The 17,779-nt window shown below is 37.2% G+C and overlaps 1 protein-coding gene across 1 annotated transcript in view; it reads right to left on the bottom strand.

Moving 5' to 3' along the window:
• The window catches only part of LOC124599071 (nuclear pore complex protein Nup107), a 225,362-nt gene that overhangs the window by 17,273 nt on the left and 190,310 nt on the right, over window positions 1–17,779 (bottom strand). Inside the window, exons 11-13 of the mRNA XM_047136046.1 lie at window positions 14,590–14,785; window positions 14,354–14,500; window positions 68–244 (exon numbers count right to left, since the gene is read on the bottom strand). Of these exons, the coding sequence (XP_046992002.1) occupies window positions 68–244; window positions 14,354–14,500; window positions 14,590–14,785 (520 nt within the window). The remainder of the gene's footprint in view (window positions 1–67; window positions 245–14,353; window positions 14,501–14,589; window positions 14,786–17,779) is intronic.

The following is a 17,779-nucleotide window of genomic DNA, read 5'->3' as shown; positions in this document are numbered from 1 at the left end:
AAAATGCTGCTGAAATACAGTGTACAGAAACAACAGAATTTTTTTCGGTGTTTTAATGTAAACTAACTTTAGTCTGCTGCAACATTATTGTCCTCCAACGTTCCATTTCAGCTTTGTAGATATTTTCTCGTTGCTCAAATGCAACCTTTTCAGCGAAATTTGCATGTACTCCAGGCTTCGCAGGTGGCTTTGGTCGAGCATTATAAAAATGTTCGATCCAATTAGAGAATACTTCTTCAGCATCCTGCAACATTTTTACTGCTCAAACAAATCATTCAATAGCAGTGCACAAATACGAAGGGAAATTTTTCTTAAAGTTTCAATGCACGTTTAAAAGGAAGTTAAAATGCACTAATGTTTGTGAAGCTACAACACTCAGAGAATGGTTCAAATTTATCCAAACATCAAAGATGTGAAAAATAACACACCAGCAGGAAGTGATCAACAGTGCTGAAAGATAAAGTGCTACTAGGCCAAATAAATGTTATGTCTTATGATCACTACGGTAGGCTACTCCAGTTCAAAAGCCCACTGATAAGCAGCTGTACGGGCACAATCACAGGTGGGCAGTCTTGCAGCTGGGCCATAGTGCAGGCAATAATACTCCATTGGCCACACTCTCTGGGAATGGGTTGCCAAACATCTTGTACAGGCATGAAACACGTGCAATTGGGCTATTTGCAGGTAGCCTACACTTTCTGCCCTTGCTCACAGGCATGGTGAGTGGTGGGCAAGAGCATCCTTGCCCCATGCCACAGGGGTAGAACAGCCTGCACTAAGGTATGTGTTATGCCAAATACCATCAATAAAGAACTGCCAAAGGGGAAGCATCAAAGGAAGCCTACTGAATGCCTCGTTGGCATAAAATCATGCTATATCAGCATGGGTGCATGCTCAAACCAGCCATAATGTTTTGCCCCTAGGAAATGGGCTTATTATACAGGTTGCTTCATAAAGACTAATTCAGTTTCACAAGACTATTTTCAGCATGAATAAAGATAGAAACTCTCGGTCAATTTCAACTTATGTACAGAACAACAAAGATTTAATTTTCAAAGGAATAATCCAATTTTACAAGTGTATATTTTTTCTTCACACCTGTGACTGCTTTTACTTTACCTAACACTGTGTTGCCCTGCCATCATACTGGTAAGACATTGCCCCCAGATACATTCCACACAGTAATTTGCATAGTGCCACAACCAGTTATGTTAGCAGTGACAATTTTTTATAGCCAAGTCAGCCCTTTTAGAAAAAAAATTAGTGTCCTTTCACTATATTTATGTTTCTTTTTCTTTTTTTTTCTTTTTAAATGCGGGCAAATTTTAAAACATGACTCCATAACCACAAGTTCTACCTACTGTCTTATACTCATCGTACTATAGCGCACAAAGCATCTCCGAGCTGGGAGAAGACTGTATGAAAGGAACTGCCTCAATCAGCACACAATGCAGCAATTGTTGCCCTGCACTGAGCCCACATACACCTGGTTACATCTACAAACCAAATGAAACAATCAAACAATATACAAGTCTCAACTCACTATTCAAACTAAATAATATTTTTATTGCAGCAATCATCATTCATCTACACAAATGAGCCAGTAAAGGAGCACAGAAGATTATCAAACCACAGGACAATCCCCACCTTGATCCCACGGCCATAACAAACTGCACAGCTTTTCCTACACTGTTGACTTCATCGAGGAATACTGCAACAACTGTGGTTCTGTCTGCTTGAATAACTAAACAAAATTTCCTGCAACATAAACAGGGGACATGTCATTGCCTTTGATACAATTGTCCAAGAAGCATAAATGCTTCCCACTGCAATGGACACATGTATGTGGGCTGCTGCGCAGATTGATGAAATGTGGTGTTTATTGATGAGTCAATCATCAATTTGTCCTGCAGATATGGCTGCATGTGAGTTCAAGATTATCATGGCAACGAGAAATATCAGAGCTTTCATATGAAGTCAAATGTTGATACTTGAAACTAAAATTGTGTGTGTGTGTGTGTGTGTGTGTGTGTGTGTGTGTGTGTGTGTGTGTGAGGGGGTGGAAAGAGAGAGAGAGAGAGAGAGAGAGAGAGAGAGAGAGAGAGAGAGAGAGAACCCTAGGCTGGCGGATGGGCTTTGAATTGGCACCAGTGGATCGTTAAGTGTGGACAGAAGACAACAATGAAGAATGCAGAAGTGGAGAAAGTATGAGCAAGTAAACCAAGTAGAAAGTGGGAAACATGGACAACAGTGCAGTATGGTTACCAAAACAAGAGTGAGGTGAAAATATCAGTGAAAGCAGAGGAGCAGTGCGGCTAGGTTTATAATGTCATTGAGTGCATTAACTGGTTGGCAAGATGAGAGTGGTCTTTGGGCTCACTGAGATCAGCACGGGAGATGGCATTACTACATCTTGTACCGTTAGCAGTACTGCCTACTGGCCAAGATTAGATCCCATGCAGTCCGACATGTTACCAAAGTTGTTGGACTGCAATACCAGCAAAGGGCCCTACCAGCACAGGGCAAGAGGGAAATGGGTGAACATGGAAACAGGGGTGGTGCAAAGGGGAGAGCAAGTGGGGGGCAAGTGAGGATGGAAGAGAGAGGGATAACATTGGTGCAGGAGGAGGAGGAGGAGGAGGAGGAGGAGGTGGCTTTGGGTAGACAATCACGGATTCTGGAAAATTGACTGGCATGACCAACTACAATGACTAGTAATTTAGGATGGAAATGTACCTGAAACATTAGGGGCTGTGGCAAACACTTGCTGATACTGACAAAGAGCCAAAGCATAATCCAAAATATATTTAATTATACATTCATTGTTATATCCAAAACTTCATGGAACATTGACTATTTAACAAGCATGACAAAATTTACAACCTGCATTCAAAGATAAGAGTTCATCTAGTTACAACGGGCTGGTATAATGCTTGATAAATATTTGACACTCTTCTGAGAAAAATACCAAAGTATATTTGTTGAAAATTTTGTCACTTGCTCAACAAATTTAGGGCACTGGTGAGAAAATTGATTATAATTTTGTAGCAGTGATTACGCAAGTGGGCTTCCGCAGATTTCCAAATCCTTGATTATGGTGACGGAATTCCAGTGTCGGTATTACTAGTGAGTAGTGAGTCAGTAATTAAATCAAAACTCATTAATAATTTTAATACACAGTATTAATGTTCCACAATAATAACTGTATGTTAAAGTTATACATTCCTCTGGGATCTGACAGTATATTCCATAGATATTTTAAAAACTCAAGAATCAACAAAACATCAATTTCCTTTGACAAATGAGATGACAGATTCAGTGCTGGCAGCCATTAAGCAAAACAGTGAACGTCAGAAGACCGATATCAACTGTGATGTGCAACTTCTTGTAAACGTCAGGAAGTTTGTCATAGGTTGAGTGAGTGTGGAACTAAGAAGAAACCAGATAAATCTTTAAATTCTGTGAATATTGTGACAACTGAAAATGAAAATTTATTAATGGCTGTTCTGTAGACTCCAGATACATGCGGTACATGATTGATACAACCCGGATGACAAGAACAGGCATGTAGCTATTAGCATTGTTGCATGTTTTCCAAGCCTTGGATATAACTTGCTATCAGTTAGACAGTAAGACGTGGATTGGATGTGTTGTTTGATGATGTGCAATGCAGTATATAAAACCAAAGTGGTCTGTCTATCTCTGGAACACCAGTAGAAACTGCAACTCAAGTAAGTGGCATGTGTCAATTAGATGAAAATTATGGATCTTGGTATAAAATACTGGGACATTGAAAGAGGGTAAGCATGGGTTGATAAAAAGAAAACATGGACAATGGACTGAACTGGACAAATGTCAGTTTAGACCCAAGTATTTTCGCATAAATGGAAAATGAATCTTGACATCCTTTTCTAAAAAATAGAGCAGAAGAGCAAAAACTCTACTTGACATAGTGCAGTCTGATGTTTGTTGACCAATGAGCATGATTTCATGGTGTGCAACACATTATCTTCTTATTTTTACGGATGGTAAGTCGTTAAGATTGAGTTCAAAGCATGAGCAGAAAATGAAAATGATCAAAAAATTAAAATCCTTTGAACAGATAATGGAGAAGAGTTTGTCAATCAGCATATGATGTCATTCTTAAAGCCAACTGGAACTCAACATCGAACAACAATTCGATATACACCAGAACAAAACAGAGTTGTGGATCACCCCAGTCTGGCAATAATTGAAAAAGCAAGAATGTTGACAGATGCAGGACTAAGCAAACAGTTTGGGACTGAAGCCATTAACACAGTGATTCATCTGAAGAGTCGATCAACAACAAAAGCTGTTCAAAATGTTACTCCTGAAGAATTATGGAGAAGTCATCAAATAAATCAAAGTCACTTACATATCTTTGGATCTTGAGCATTTGTACATTTACCAAAAGAAAAACAAAGTTAGAAGACACATCCAATCAAGTTATTAAAGTGTACAATCTGATTGCTCCACATTTACCAAAGACAACTGGGAAGGCCAGTGATGTGCAATTTATCGAAAAGTCAAAGCGAAATTTTGGAATCGGTATCATGAACTGTAATCCAATTGATGATGACGACATGGGCACACTCAGCTGGTGGCAGCATGTAATGCTGTTGAAGAGACAACGGAACTAACACAAGTTGCTGATGTTGACAGAAATGCAGTTCATCTTGAATCAGTGCATAGTGACATTGAGCAGACAGTGAATGGCAGTGTGGATATGGACACCAATCAATCATATATAGATGGTGTGCAGTCAGAAATTAGAGCATAATGACATGAAGGAAAGCCAAACCCCAAATATTTTAATGATGATAATACTTATTTTGCTAGTATTTCTGAGCCAAATTTGACTAAAGAAGAAATGAGTCATAACAATTGCAAAAAATTGAAGGAAGCCTTAAATGATTAACTTAAATTATTACTTTAAAACAATGCTTGGACTTTGACCAATTTACCATCAGGCAGAAAGGCAATGAATTCAAATTGGATACCCGAAAGTTAAAGAAACATCAGGGGTGAAATTGAACATTATAAGGTTCGTTTTGTGGCAAAATGTTATTCCTCACTACTGGGAGTGGACTTTGATGAATAGTTCACATCTGTTCTTCATCATTCTTCACTTCATATCCTGTTTGATGTTATTATTGAACACATGGAGGTTCTAATTGCATTACCGAATGGTGATCTCAATGAAAAAGTTTACATTCGTCAACCTGAAGGATACATGAAGAAGCGGGAGGAGATGATGATTTGCAAGCAGAAGAAGCCAATTTATTGTATAAAACAGGCATCACTTGTTTGATATCAGAATTTTGGTGTAACATTACGTAAAATGAACTTAAAGTAGTCAGAATATGATCCCTGAATTTAACACACAATTGAGTAGCAAAACATACTCATTCTAGCTGTTTATGAAGATGCCGTAATCATCCTCTATAACAGAAATAACAGAACTGAAGAAAGAATTAATGAATCAATTTAAGATAAGAGATCTTGGTGAACTGTGTGTCTTGACGTGATAATAAGACGAAAAAGAAAACATGATATTATTAGCACTGATCAAAGCAAATATCCAGCAAATGTACTCAATAAATGTGTATAGAAGACTGCAATCCAACTGCACATTCACTCGAATCTGGTCTGAAACTACAGAAACATGAAGGAAAAGTTTACAGATGAGGAAAAACTTATGTTACATCACATTCGTTTTCAGTAAGTCGTTGAGTCACTTGTACATTTGGCTCACGGTAAAAGCCCAGACATTGAATATACTATGGGGGTTATAAGTAGATTCAACTCCTATTATCGAAAAACCCACTGGTAAGGAGTCAAACGAATTGTTAAACATATCAGAGGCATCGTCAATGTAGGACTAACTTTCCAAAAAATTGGAACTGGAACTGAAGGTGTCTGTGATGCCAATAATTATGCATCAGATCTCTATCAATGGTGATCAACAAATGGCTACATTTTCCAGTTAACTGTGGCAGCAGTTTTTCTAAAATTTAAGACAGGAACAAACTTTTGCTCTATCAACCACAGAAGGAAATACCTAGCCATGTGAACGGCAAGCAAGAACTGAGATATCTTAAAGGACTGCTCCATAAATTGTATATTGAACACAGTGAAAAACCAGTAAGAGTGTTCTGTGACAACATAGTGCCATTGCACTGAGTCACAATGGTGTTCACCATGCTCTACTGAAACACATCCACATAAGGGACCACTATATTCATGAAATAATTAATGCAGGACAGTTCAGCACCAAGTTAGTCAGTACTGACAGTCACCAAGCTGATTTTTTTGACAAAAGCACTGCCAAAATTAAGCACTAGTGGTGCCACTGAGCTGAAGAACTTTCAGTGTTCAAGAGGTGACATCTCATGAACTTTTAGGGAGATTGGGAACATCTACATTTTTCCCTTTCCTGACACCTTGTATAGTAGCTTCTTGTTTTTTCATCTACGGTAAGTTTTGTAAATACAAGGGCATGCTGGAAAGTAATGCTTCCGAACTTTTTACATAAAAACTCTGAAAACTTTTTAAACAAAACAAACATTGTTAATAATCTATATATTTATTCTTCACATCTATATACTTGCAGCCCAAACTGTAGCATGTAATGCGGCAGGTTGCAATGTAGTTATGCCAGTGCACGAGAGAGGGTGCGCTGTAATCGAGTTTTGAATTTAAAAAATCTGTCCACACATGGAGCATCCTCTCCTCCTGCAAGACACTGCAAGACCACACACAAATGTTGTGACATCAGTAACAATCTGATGCCCTATGTTCATTTTCATGATTATACAGTTCCAACTTGGCCCCACCCAATTTTCATCTGTTTCCAAAACTGAAAGAACACCTTTGAAAACTTTACTTAGATGGTGATGACATGGTGCAAGCAGGCATGAGGCTGTGGCTCTGTTACACTAAGTCAAACATTCGACAGTGAACGGTATAATAAACTGATCTCTCATTTGGAGAAATGTGTTCATCACCAGAATGACTATGTTGAGAAATACTGATAATAATAATTCCAACCTGAACTGCTGGAGTTGGTGGTCATGCGTACGTGAGGTGTGTGTGTGTGTGTGTGTGTGTGTGTGTGTCTACTGCTGAAGACTGTGGCCGAAAGCTATATGCGAGTGTCTCAACAGTGCCTTTCTGCTGCAACTTGATGTGTCTTCTTTATGGTATGTAGTGACCAGTCTTTTCCTACATTGTTGAGAAATGCAGATGTACACATGAGGAATAAAGCTGTAGAAACTTAACAACTTTTGTTTTATATAAAAATCTTCAAGAGTTTTTGCATATAAAGTTCTGAGGTATTACTTTTGAACATGCTCTCATGTATCGCTGAATAAATAGTGGTTGATAATGTGTGTCCCTGGCAATAAGGTGTACGTGAATTTCATTTGCCAAGTGAAATTTATAATCTCTCAAAAGACTAATTGGAGTCAATATTGAATAGGAAGATAAAGCAATGCATAGGTCAGCAAGGCCAGTTAAAGCTGTTACAAAAAGTCTGACCACGAAGTTTTCTTACAACAATATTGGTCAAAGATTCAAAAAGGGATATAAAATCAGCACCGTATGTGAAGCAACTAAATACTGAAGGATTCCTTCTAAATTATTATTATTATTATTATTATTATTATTATTATTATTATTATTATTATTATTAATAATAATAATAATTATTATTATTATTATTTCTTTACTTTCTCAGACGTTAAGTCTGGTTAAAAATGGAAAGTGACGCGGACCTTGATCAAGCGTCACTTCCTTTTAACTGTATGGTATGTGTTATATTGCATTTAGGAACTGAACATGTATCAATAATTACAGATTTCTGTAGTTGTATATATAAGTTTGGATGTAGCTGTATTGCATTGATGTACTGGTGGATATTGTGTGGTATGACTCCTGTAGTTGATAGTATAATTGGTATAATGTCAACTTTATCCTGATGCCACATGTCCTTGACTTCCTCAGCCAGTTGGATGTATTTTTCAATTTTTTCTCCTGTTTTCTTTTGTATATTTGTTGTATTGGGTATGGATATTTCGATTACTTGTGTTAATTTCTTCTTGGTGAGTATGATCTCAGGTTTGTTATGTGGTGTTGTTTTATCTGTTATAATGGTTCTGTTCCAGTATAATTTGAATTCATCATTCTCCAGTACACTTTGTGGTGCATACTTGTTTGTGGAAACGTGTTGTTTTATAAGTTTATGTTGTAAGGCAAGCTGTTGGTGTATTATATTTGCTACATTGTCACGTCTTCTGGGGTATTCTGTATTTGCTAGTATTGTACATCCGCTTGATGTGATCTACTGTTTCTATTTGTTGTTTGCAAAGTCTGCATTTATCTGTTGTGGTATTGGGATCTTTAATACTATGCTTGCTGTAATATCTGGTGTTTATTGTTTGATCCTGTATTGCAATCATGAATCCTTCCGTCTCACTGTATATATTGCCTTTTCTTAGCCATGTGTTGGATGCATCTTGATCGATGTGTGTCTGTGTTAGATGATACGGGTGCTTGCCATGTAGTGTTTTCTTTTTCCAATTTACTTTCTTTGTATCTGTTGATGTTATGTGATCTAAAGGGTTGTAGAAGTGGTTATGCAATTGCAGTGGTGTAGCCGATGTATTTATATGAGTGATTGCTTTGTGTATTTTGCTAGTTTCTGCTCGTTCTAGAAAGAATTTTCTTAAATTGTCTACCTGTCCATAATGTAGGTTTTTTATATCAATAAATCCCCTTCCTCCTTCCTTTCTGCTTAATGTGACTCTTTCTGTTGCTGAATGTATGTGATGTATTCTATATTTGTGGCATTTTGATCGTGTAAGTGTATTGAGTGCTTCTAGGTCTGTGTTACTCCATTTCACTACTCCAAATGAGTAGGTCAATATTGGTATAGCATAAGTATTTATAGCTTTTGTCTTGTTTCTTGCTGTCAATTCTGTTTTCAGTATTCTTGTTAGTCTTTGTCTATATTTTTCTTTTAATTCTTCTTTAATATTTGTATTATCTATTCCTATTTTTTGTCTGTATCCTAGATATTTATAGACATCTGTTTTTTCCATCGCTTCTATGCAGTTGCTGTGGTTATCCAATATGTAATAATCTTGTTTAGTGTCTTTTCCCTTGACAATGCTATTTTACTTACATTTGTCTGTTCCAAAAGCCATATTTATATCATTGCTGAATATTTCTGTTATCTTTAGTAATTGGTTGAGTTGTTGATTTGTTGCTGCCAGTAGTTTTAGATCATCCATGTATAGCAAATGTGTGATTTTGTGTGGGTATGTTCCAGTAATATTGTATCCATAATTTGTATTATTTAGCATGTTGGATAGTGGGTTCAGAGCAAGGCAGAACCAGAAAGGACTTAAATGAGTCTCCTTGGTATATTCCACGCTTAATCTGTATTGGCTGTGATGTGATATTATTTGGATTTGTTTGGATATAAGTGTGGTTTTCCAATTTTTCATTACTATGTTTAGGAACTGTATCAATTTAGGATCTACTTTGTATATTTCCAATATTTGTAGTAACCATGAGTGGGGTACACTATCAAAAGCTTTTTGGTAATCAATGTATGTGTAGTGTAGTGACCTTTGTTTGGTTTTAGCTTGATATGTCACCTCTGCATCTATTATCAGTTGCTCTTTACATCCTCGTGCTCCTTTGCAACAGCCTTTTTGTTCTTCATTTATAGTTTTGTTCTCTTTTGTATGTGTCATTAATTTCTGTGTAATGACTGAAGTTAATATTTTGTATATTGTTGGTAGGCATGTTATGGGGCGATATTTAGCTGGGTTTGCTGTGTCTGCTTGATCTTTAGGTTTCAGATAAGTTATTCCATGTGTAGGTGTATCAGGGAATGTGTATGGGTCTGCAATGTAACTGTTAAATAATTTATATGGTTATAATAGAGGGAAACATTCCACATAGGAAAAATATATCTAAAAACAAAGATGATGTGACTTACCAAATGAAAGTGCTGGCAGGTCGACAGACACACAAACAAACACTAACATACACACAAAATTCAAGCTTTCGCAACAAACTGTTGCCTCATCAGGAAAGAGGGAAGGAGAGGGAAAAGACGAAAGGATGTGGGTTTTAAGGGAGAGCGTAAGGAGTCATTCCAATCCCGGGAGCGGAAAGACTTACCTTAGGGGGAAAAAAGGGACGGGTATACACTCGCGCGCACACACACACACACACACACACACACACACACACACACACACACACACACACACACACACATATATATATCCATCCACACATATACAGACACAAGCAGACATATATCCCTGCTTGTGTCTGTATATGTGTGGATGGATATGTGTGTGTGTGTGTGTGTGTGCGCGCGAGAGTGTATACCCGTCCCTTTTTTCCCCCCTAAGGTAAGTCTTCCCGCTCCCGGGACTGGAATGACTCCTTACCCTCTCCCTTAAAACCCACATCCTTTCGTCTTTTCCCTCTCCTTCCCTCTTTCCTGATGAGGCAACAGTTTGTTGCGAAAGCTTGAATTTTGTCTGTATGTTTGTGTTTGTTTGTGTGTCTGTCGACCTGCCAGCACTTTCATTTGGTAAGTCACATAATCTTTGTTTTTAGATATGTTAAATAATTTAGTTAGATGTGAATGTGTTGAGGTGAACTACTTTAGCCAGAAATTTGCTATTTTATCTTTTCCAGGGGCTTTCCAATTGTGAGTAGAATTAATTGCTTGGGTGACTTCATGTTGCAAAATTATCACTTCAAGCATTTGTGGTATCACCTTGTATGTGTCTGTTTCTGCTTGTATCCACCGTGCATGCCTGTTATGTTGTACCGGGTTTGACCATATGTTGCTCCAGAAGTGTTCCATGTCTGTTATGTTTGGTGGATTGTCTATTTTAATGTGTGTGTTATCTATTGTCTGGTAAAATTTCTTTTGGTTTGTGTTGAATGTTTGGTTTTGTTTCCTCCTATTTTCACTTTTTTTGTATCTTCTAAGTCGTTTGGCCAACGCTTGTAATTTCTGCTTCTTTTCATCTAATTGCTCTATTGCTTCTTGTTGTGAGATTTTACCTAACCTTTTTTTTTTTTTTTTCTGACATTTCATTTCTTATAAATTGTGTTAGCTGTCCGATGTCTTTTCTCAGTTTTTCTATTCTGATCTGTAGCCTGTGTTGCCATGCTGGTTTTGTGGGTTTCTTCTGTGTGTTGGTTGGTTCTGATCTCTGCCTAGTGTGTATTATTATTATTATTATTATTATTATTATTATTATTGATACTGATGCAATAAATACTTTGTCTCAAACTAATATGTCAGGATACATTAGAAGAGTTTCAAAGCGTATAGTACCTCCTAAGATGTGATACAGGTTCTCATGATATAAAAGAGTTAATGGGCATAAAAAGTAAGAACTTTCTTCACCATTATCTGCCTGCAGGAAATTCTGCACATCTTCGCTGTGTTTCTGAAGGCCATTAAGTTGGGAAAATATTTGGAATGTACCATGTCAAAAGCATCACCACTGAAAGTCGAGATTGCACCTTATTGTATCTCATGAGTTGTGTGTGCCAAGCAACTATTAACATTTCACAGGATAGCAATTAGGAAAATTTTGAAACGTGTGCAATAAAAAGGAAAACTGTTCAAACTGGATCCATCAGCAGAAAAGAAAGCAGTAAATTCAGTACTTTACGAAAGCATAAGCACATTTTGTTGTACAGAGGACCTGTGAAAGGATGCGAGCATGCTGTCTGAGATGAGGACAATGATCATAATGATAATGCATTGCAGCCCCACGAATCCCACTAAAATAATTGGATGTGCCGTCTGATTCTGAGCATTTTAATTTCTTTCTTCATTTTTGCATGTACGTAATCAACAACCGTTCCCAGCACCATCAGTGCATCTTCCATTTCACTAATGCCAACTATGGTCAGCAGGTGAAACACTGATAACGATCCAATGAGACTCTCATTGCCATACTGCAGCCTGCCAACATGAACCAGGTTGCAACAACCACTCTAATGGCTTAATGATCTGACAAGAGTTTACCTCACTCAGGCACTATGCTACTGTGTCTGGGCTTTACCTCACTCAGCTGCTATGCTAATGTCTCTGAACAGTTATCCTGTCGAAGGAAGGACAGGTGTTTTATTTGGTGTATGGCAACATGGACAAACAACCACCTTAGTGATGAACAGTTTCACTCAGGAAATCATTTGGAACACCACCATCTTCCCACCCACCATCCTGTCCCAACTCCTACATAAAAATTTTAATACAGAATTCATTTGGTATCAATGAATGCTTGAGTTTTTTTTCCTGAATGAAGTTCAGCAGCCCAGAAAATATCATTATTGATGCATCACATTGAGGTGAAATGTGATGGTTAACTGATCAACTTATTCCTGGGCAATGGTTACAGCAAAATCTAGCGAGTTGGATGTTATAGCAAATCATTGAGAATTTCCCCAAGGAACAATCCGCTCAAAGCTTTAAGAGTGAAAAAGAGAGATCAACAGCATAGAAGGATAAGTTGAGTACCAAGAGGCTTTCAGGAGATTAACCCTTGGGTCATGTGTCATTAGAGCCACAAAGCACATGATGTGCAATAAAATTCTCACTGAGAGGCAGAGACGTGTGTGATAAGGGTGGGATTCTCATTCACTTGACTGTCACTAGGCGAACGTAAAGATAACATACTGCCACCTTATTCAGAAAATATGCATTAACAGCAAGTTAATTTCTAAGTTTGTATTGAATTTTAACATTGGAGGTTTAGATGACTGGCTGTTGACTGAGAATTGTCTAAAATTCTAGACAGAAGCAGTTCAGTATTGTCAAATAGTTTCAGCCAGTTTTTATGGGGCTGTGATCTCCTTCAGTTGTCCTTTCTGGTTTTGTATTTAGCATATTTGTAGTCCAGGATACAATTGCTGATTTTTCATATTTACCTGCAACGTCTATATTGAAGAGATCTTTGTATTTCTATTACAACTTCCGGTTTAACTTGTAAAGGACTCAGTTTGAAAACTTATTTCCCAAACATTCTTTCCTTCAATTCTGACTGCATGTTCTCAGGATTTTTTTCATAGGGTAGTGATGATTAACACATCATTCCTGTTTCATGTGCAACTTTACAATAGTTACTGTACTCTTGCAATTTACGATGCTGCACTCGTACTACAAAATATCTGACAGAGTTGGACAATTGTGAATGAGCCATATAACAAATAAAAATCAGCCTTGTTGTATTCTAGTAACACTAAAGTACTGAAGTAATATATAAATGCTTCTCAAGCCATTTATCTCCTTCATGCTGTTCCTCACATAAGTTATTTTCTTCTTCACGTTCATATTTAATCAATTAAATGTCCATGTTCACTGAGTATCTGCAAGACACGAGAAATGTGCCATTTCTAAGCTATTTTACTGACAAGGATTCCTAAAACACTCTGCCAAGCTTTCCAGATACAAAAAGGTAAGACCTTTCTTAAGGCTCCATGTATTTGTTTCAATATCGGGAAAAGAATCTGTGATAATGTATATGGTCTGTTGCAGTTCATAGATTTGTTAAATGTACCAATTTTGGAGGACTATCCTCAGAAGATCTTACAGTAGATGGGTTTTACGATTTCCTAACGGTACACTATCCCATTACGCAGTTATATGCTGACTCACATAAAGCTTCACATGCCCCACCATTCCTAATACAGTTTACATCCCCTGAGGTCACTCACTAATGGCTATTTTAGTAACAAGCACCAACCACTGCTTACCTTTCAGGATTACTTATCACAAGTTGCACGTGAACTGCTGTTTTATCATCAATATTACTGTTATATAAGGTACCGATTTTGTTGTGCACCTGCCATGCCTGCTTCAGCCTTCCAATGGCTGGGACTCAAGCTTTACTATGCTCCAGGCCTCTGACTCAACATAAAAATTTATGAAAACACCAGAATAAAGATGACTGCCTGCAGCTAAGCACAGCTTGGGACCCAGCCATCAGAAGGTTGAAGTGGGCACAGAGGGTGTGCAACGAAAACATTACCTTATATGGTGCTGGTGCGAACATAATTGATATCAAGGAAGGCAGTGTGGTTATATGAGGACAATAGCAGCAACATAAAGACAGTCATCATCTGATAATGGCCAAGGAGTACTCAGCTGAAGGCTCATGGATAAAAATCACTGGATGCAGATGGAAGCTCTTCTTAATATTACTATTGGTAAAAAATTAAAAATAACTTGCATGCAGAAATATGGAGAGAAAATGAGACTGGCACAGAATTAAAAACTTACTAAATAAGCTGAAATACAAAGATATTCTCTACAGGTCTCTGCAACTTGTGCTGGCAAAAGTGTATTTACATCAGCATATGAATATAGTTTTACTGTTTCTGAAGCATTGTATTCACGAACGAGCGAATCTATTGTATCACCAGGTATCTGAAAAAAGGAAATATACATGTGAATTACCCACTGTGTTTAATATTTCACAAATACTTTCATTTATTCACAGAAAATTTCAAAAATACCTTATTCAGAGCTTTACGGGCTATTTCAAGTTTGCCTGATGCTATGAATTGCCGTATTATTGCATTTGCTTGCCAGAGCAACTCAAATCGTTGTTCTGGGTACACCACAAGCCAATTTAGAGCATTCACCTTTTCTGTATCTTGCGACGTTTCTTCATGTTGCAGTCCAAATTCTAATTCTGAGTCTGCTCTCCTCCTGTAAGAGTTCATTTATTTACTGCAAGGAGGAAAGTCTATGTATGTATGGCTAAATATGAGATGTCTGCCTTCCTGTCGAAGACATGGCTGCTGCCTGAATCATGAGCACACAGAACCACAATATTTTTAGTGGATCTATGTGGTGGTGTCAACATCTAAAAAGTAATTTCATACACGTCTCCTTTTTTCTGGAAGTAAGTAGGAAAATGTTAGTCATCTCTTTGAGGATGGTAGTATTCTACATTCAGATTGTAAAATCAATAGATACTTCATTACTCCCTCTTCAGTTGTACCTGCGCATTTACTTCAATGGCAAACAGACACAAAATTTATTAAATTTGAGTTCAATAAATGAAATCATCAAGCAGAAAAACAATTAGTTAAAACAGTTCGTTTTTACATTCTTTCAGTACCTATTTATTGTTTATACACCTTGTAAGCAGTGTTAACCAGTCAAGTCCAGCTGAGGTTCTGTAATAGGAAACACCCTTATTTTACATTAAAAATTAAAGCCAACTCGTGACTATTTCATTACGTAAAATTATTTTCTCCACAAAATCCACACCCTCCTGCACCAAAGTCCACTAGTAATCACAACAGTGAATATTTCAATCATGGCCAACTTCATTCAATGCATGCAGAAGTCTTCAGATTTACACTGCAAATTCTGTAGTTTAAGGAATATGATGCAGACTGGTTCTGTGATCCTACAGCATGTACTTTGTTTCATAGACTTAAGTTAGATGACTGCAAACTGCCTCAACATTTATAGCTGTGAAAATAGGACTTGCTACTTTGCTAGATCTTCTCTTGTGCATATCACACATGTAACACTTGTCCCAAACTTAAGGCAAATGCAATCTCAACGTCACTCATATTTTCTACATCATCTGCAGCAGATGCACTGCTTTTTGAGTATTATAAGTCTTTTTATTAAATGACTATTGAAGCAGATGTGCAGCAGAAAATCAGCTCAGAAGAGGTAGGAAAATATTTTTGTGATAACTGTTTTATTGTGAATGACAAAAGAAAGGTCTGGATGAAATTCAGCCACTGAAGAGTAATTGAATTCGGTAACTTTAAATTCAGGAGGCATTGCACTCAAACTTCTTAGGAGTATGGGCAAACACTCACTTAAGATGGGAAAGCCATATAGAAACACTAAACAGAAAACTATGTTGTTACATGTTAAGAATACTTAAGAAGTAGAACTACAATACAGAAACATTTACATGCTTATCTTTCAGTCGTACATAATTTAAAGAAGACTGAGGACTGTTCTGGTGTAACATAATCTCTAAATTTCAGATGAGATCTGTAAGAATTATAGAAGCATCTACCGAATGGAATTGTGTACGGAAATTTTTAAAGAACTTAAAATGATGAATTTGTCTGTCATTTACAAATGCAAAGGCTTCCTTAAGTCTCATGAGGAGCAGTATTAAACAGTAATTTTCATTAGTAAGAAACAAGAAACTAAGATGATTTTGATAGGGAAATGTGACAGAGTAGCTCTATATCAAAAAAGTGTGCTGTATCAAACAAAACTTTCAATTGAAGCTTTGCCTTGAAGACTTACATATTTCAGGACCACACATGTTCAAAAAAGGAACTAAAATATGATGGAGGTCAACAGCTTCTGCAGCACTGACAAATTTAAGAAGCATAATCGGGAATTAAATGTAATTAATCTTTTAAATTAACCCTTGAGCAGGTGCACCTATGTATGAAGTGCACCAATCACAAATAACAATGTCTTGTACCGTTCCACCATTGCTTTACAACTGCGAGCAGGTACTTATTCCTTCGTTACTGCTTTAGCTAACACAATGCTAAGTTGTACTGCCATACATCGATGTTTGCAGCAGTAGTATAAAATGAGAAACAAGGTAGGTAAGAAAAAAATTTACAATTCGTGCAAGAAAGGACCCAGATTCTAAGCTGGTGGCATAATCTCACAATGAGGCAGCTTTCAACAATATAATCAGCAATAAAATATGTGGTTGGCTGGGATCTGATGCAACATGTGCTGATGTGCTCTTATTAATGATTCAAGTGGGTTATTACTGTGGGGTAATACTTGTACACAACAACAGAGTGATGTAACGAAAGTTTTTTTATTATTGTTTAATTTGTAGTGTGATTTAGCACAGTTAATGAAAGTTTATTTTATCTTTACTTAATGAAATTATGATTAAACTGTGATTTTGCTCATACATGTTTATCACGGCAACATAAAGAAAGCTATTCTTTAAATCTATATAAAGTATGCTGCGCACCCACTCATATCATAAAATATACCGCATCCCCTCGAAGGTTAATTTCCAAATGACATGGGGTGTAACGGTTTCAGTGGCAGTCCACTGTGACAAGTGACAATGACAGTGACATATAATTATATTCTGGGTGATATGTATGTGGGTGGGTGCTAAATAAATATGATACAGTTATCAAGAAACAGTTTACAGCATCTACAACAGAAAACTATCATTATCGGCACTGGTTTGCTATAGATTCTGATGGTAACAGCCCTATCATGTAATTGTTGGCAGTACCTCACTCTCTGCACTACCCTCCTATTAGTTATAAATACTAATTCCATTGTATCATTTTCTGCTGGTGTTGATATTAGCCTAAACTATCTTACCAGAAATCCTTGTCTTCTTTCCATTTTACCTCACTGATGCCCACTATAGTACCTAGACTGAGCCTGAACATTTCTCTTTTCAGATTTTCCAGCTTTCCTACCACATTCAAACTTCTAACATTACATGCCCTGACTATCAGAATGTTACCCTTTCATTGGTTATTCAATCTTTTTCTCACAGCTACCTTCCCCTTGGCAATTTCCTCCACAGATCTGAAAGGGGGATTAGTCTGGAATCTCTTGCAAATGGAGAGACCATCATGACACTTCTCAATTACATGCCCCACATCCCATGTGCCCTTAATGCTGTGGTTTTCACTGCTTCTGCATTTATCACTGCTAGTT

Source organism: Schistocerca americana, chromosome 1, assembly GCF_021461395.2.
Source record: "Schistocerca americana isolate TAMUIC-IGC-003095 chromosome 1, iqSchAmer2.1, whole genome shotgun sequence".
NCBI lineage: Eukaryota > Metazoa > Arthropoda > Insecta > Orthoptera > Acrididae > Schistocerca > Schistocerca americana.
This window is presented reverse-complemented; position numbering and strand designations above follow the sequence as displayed.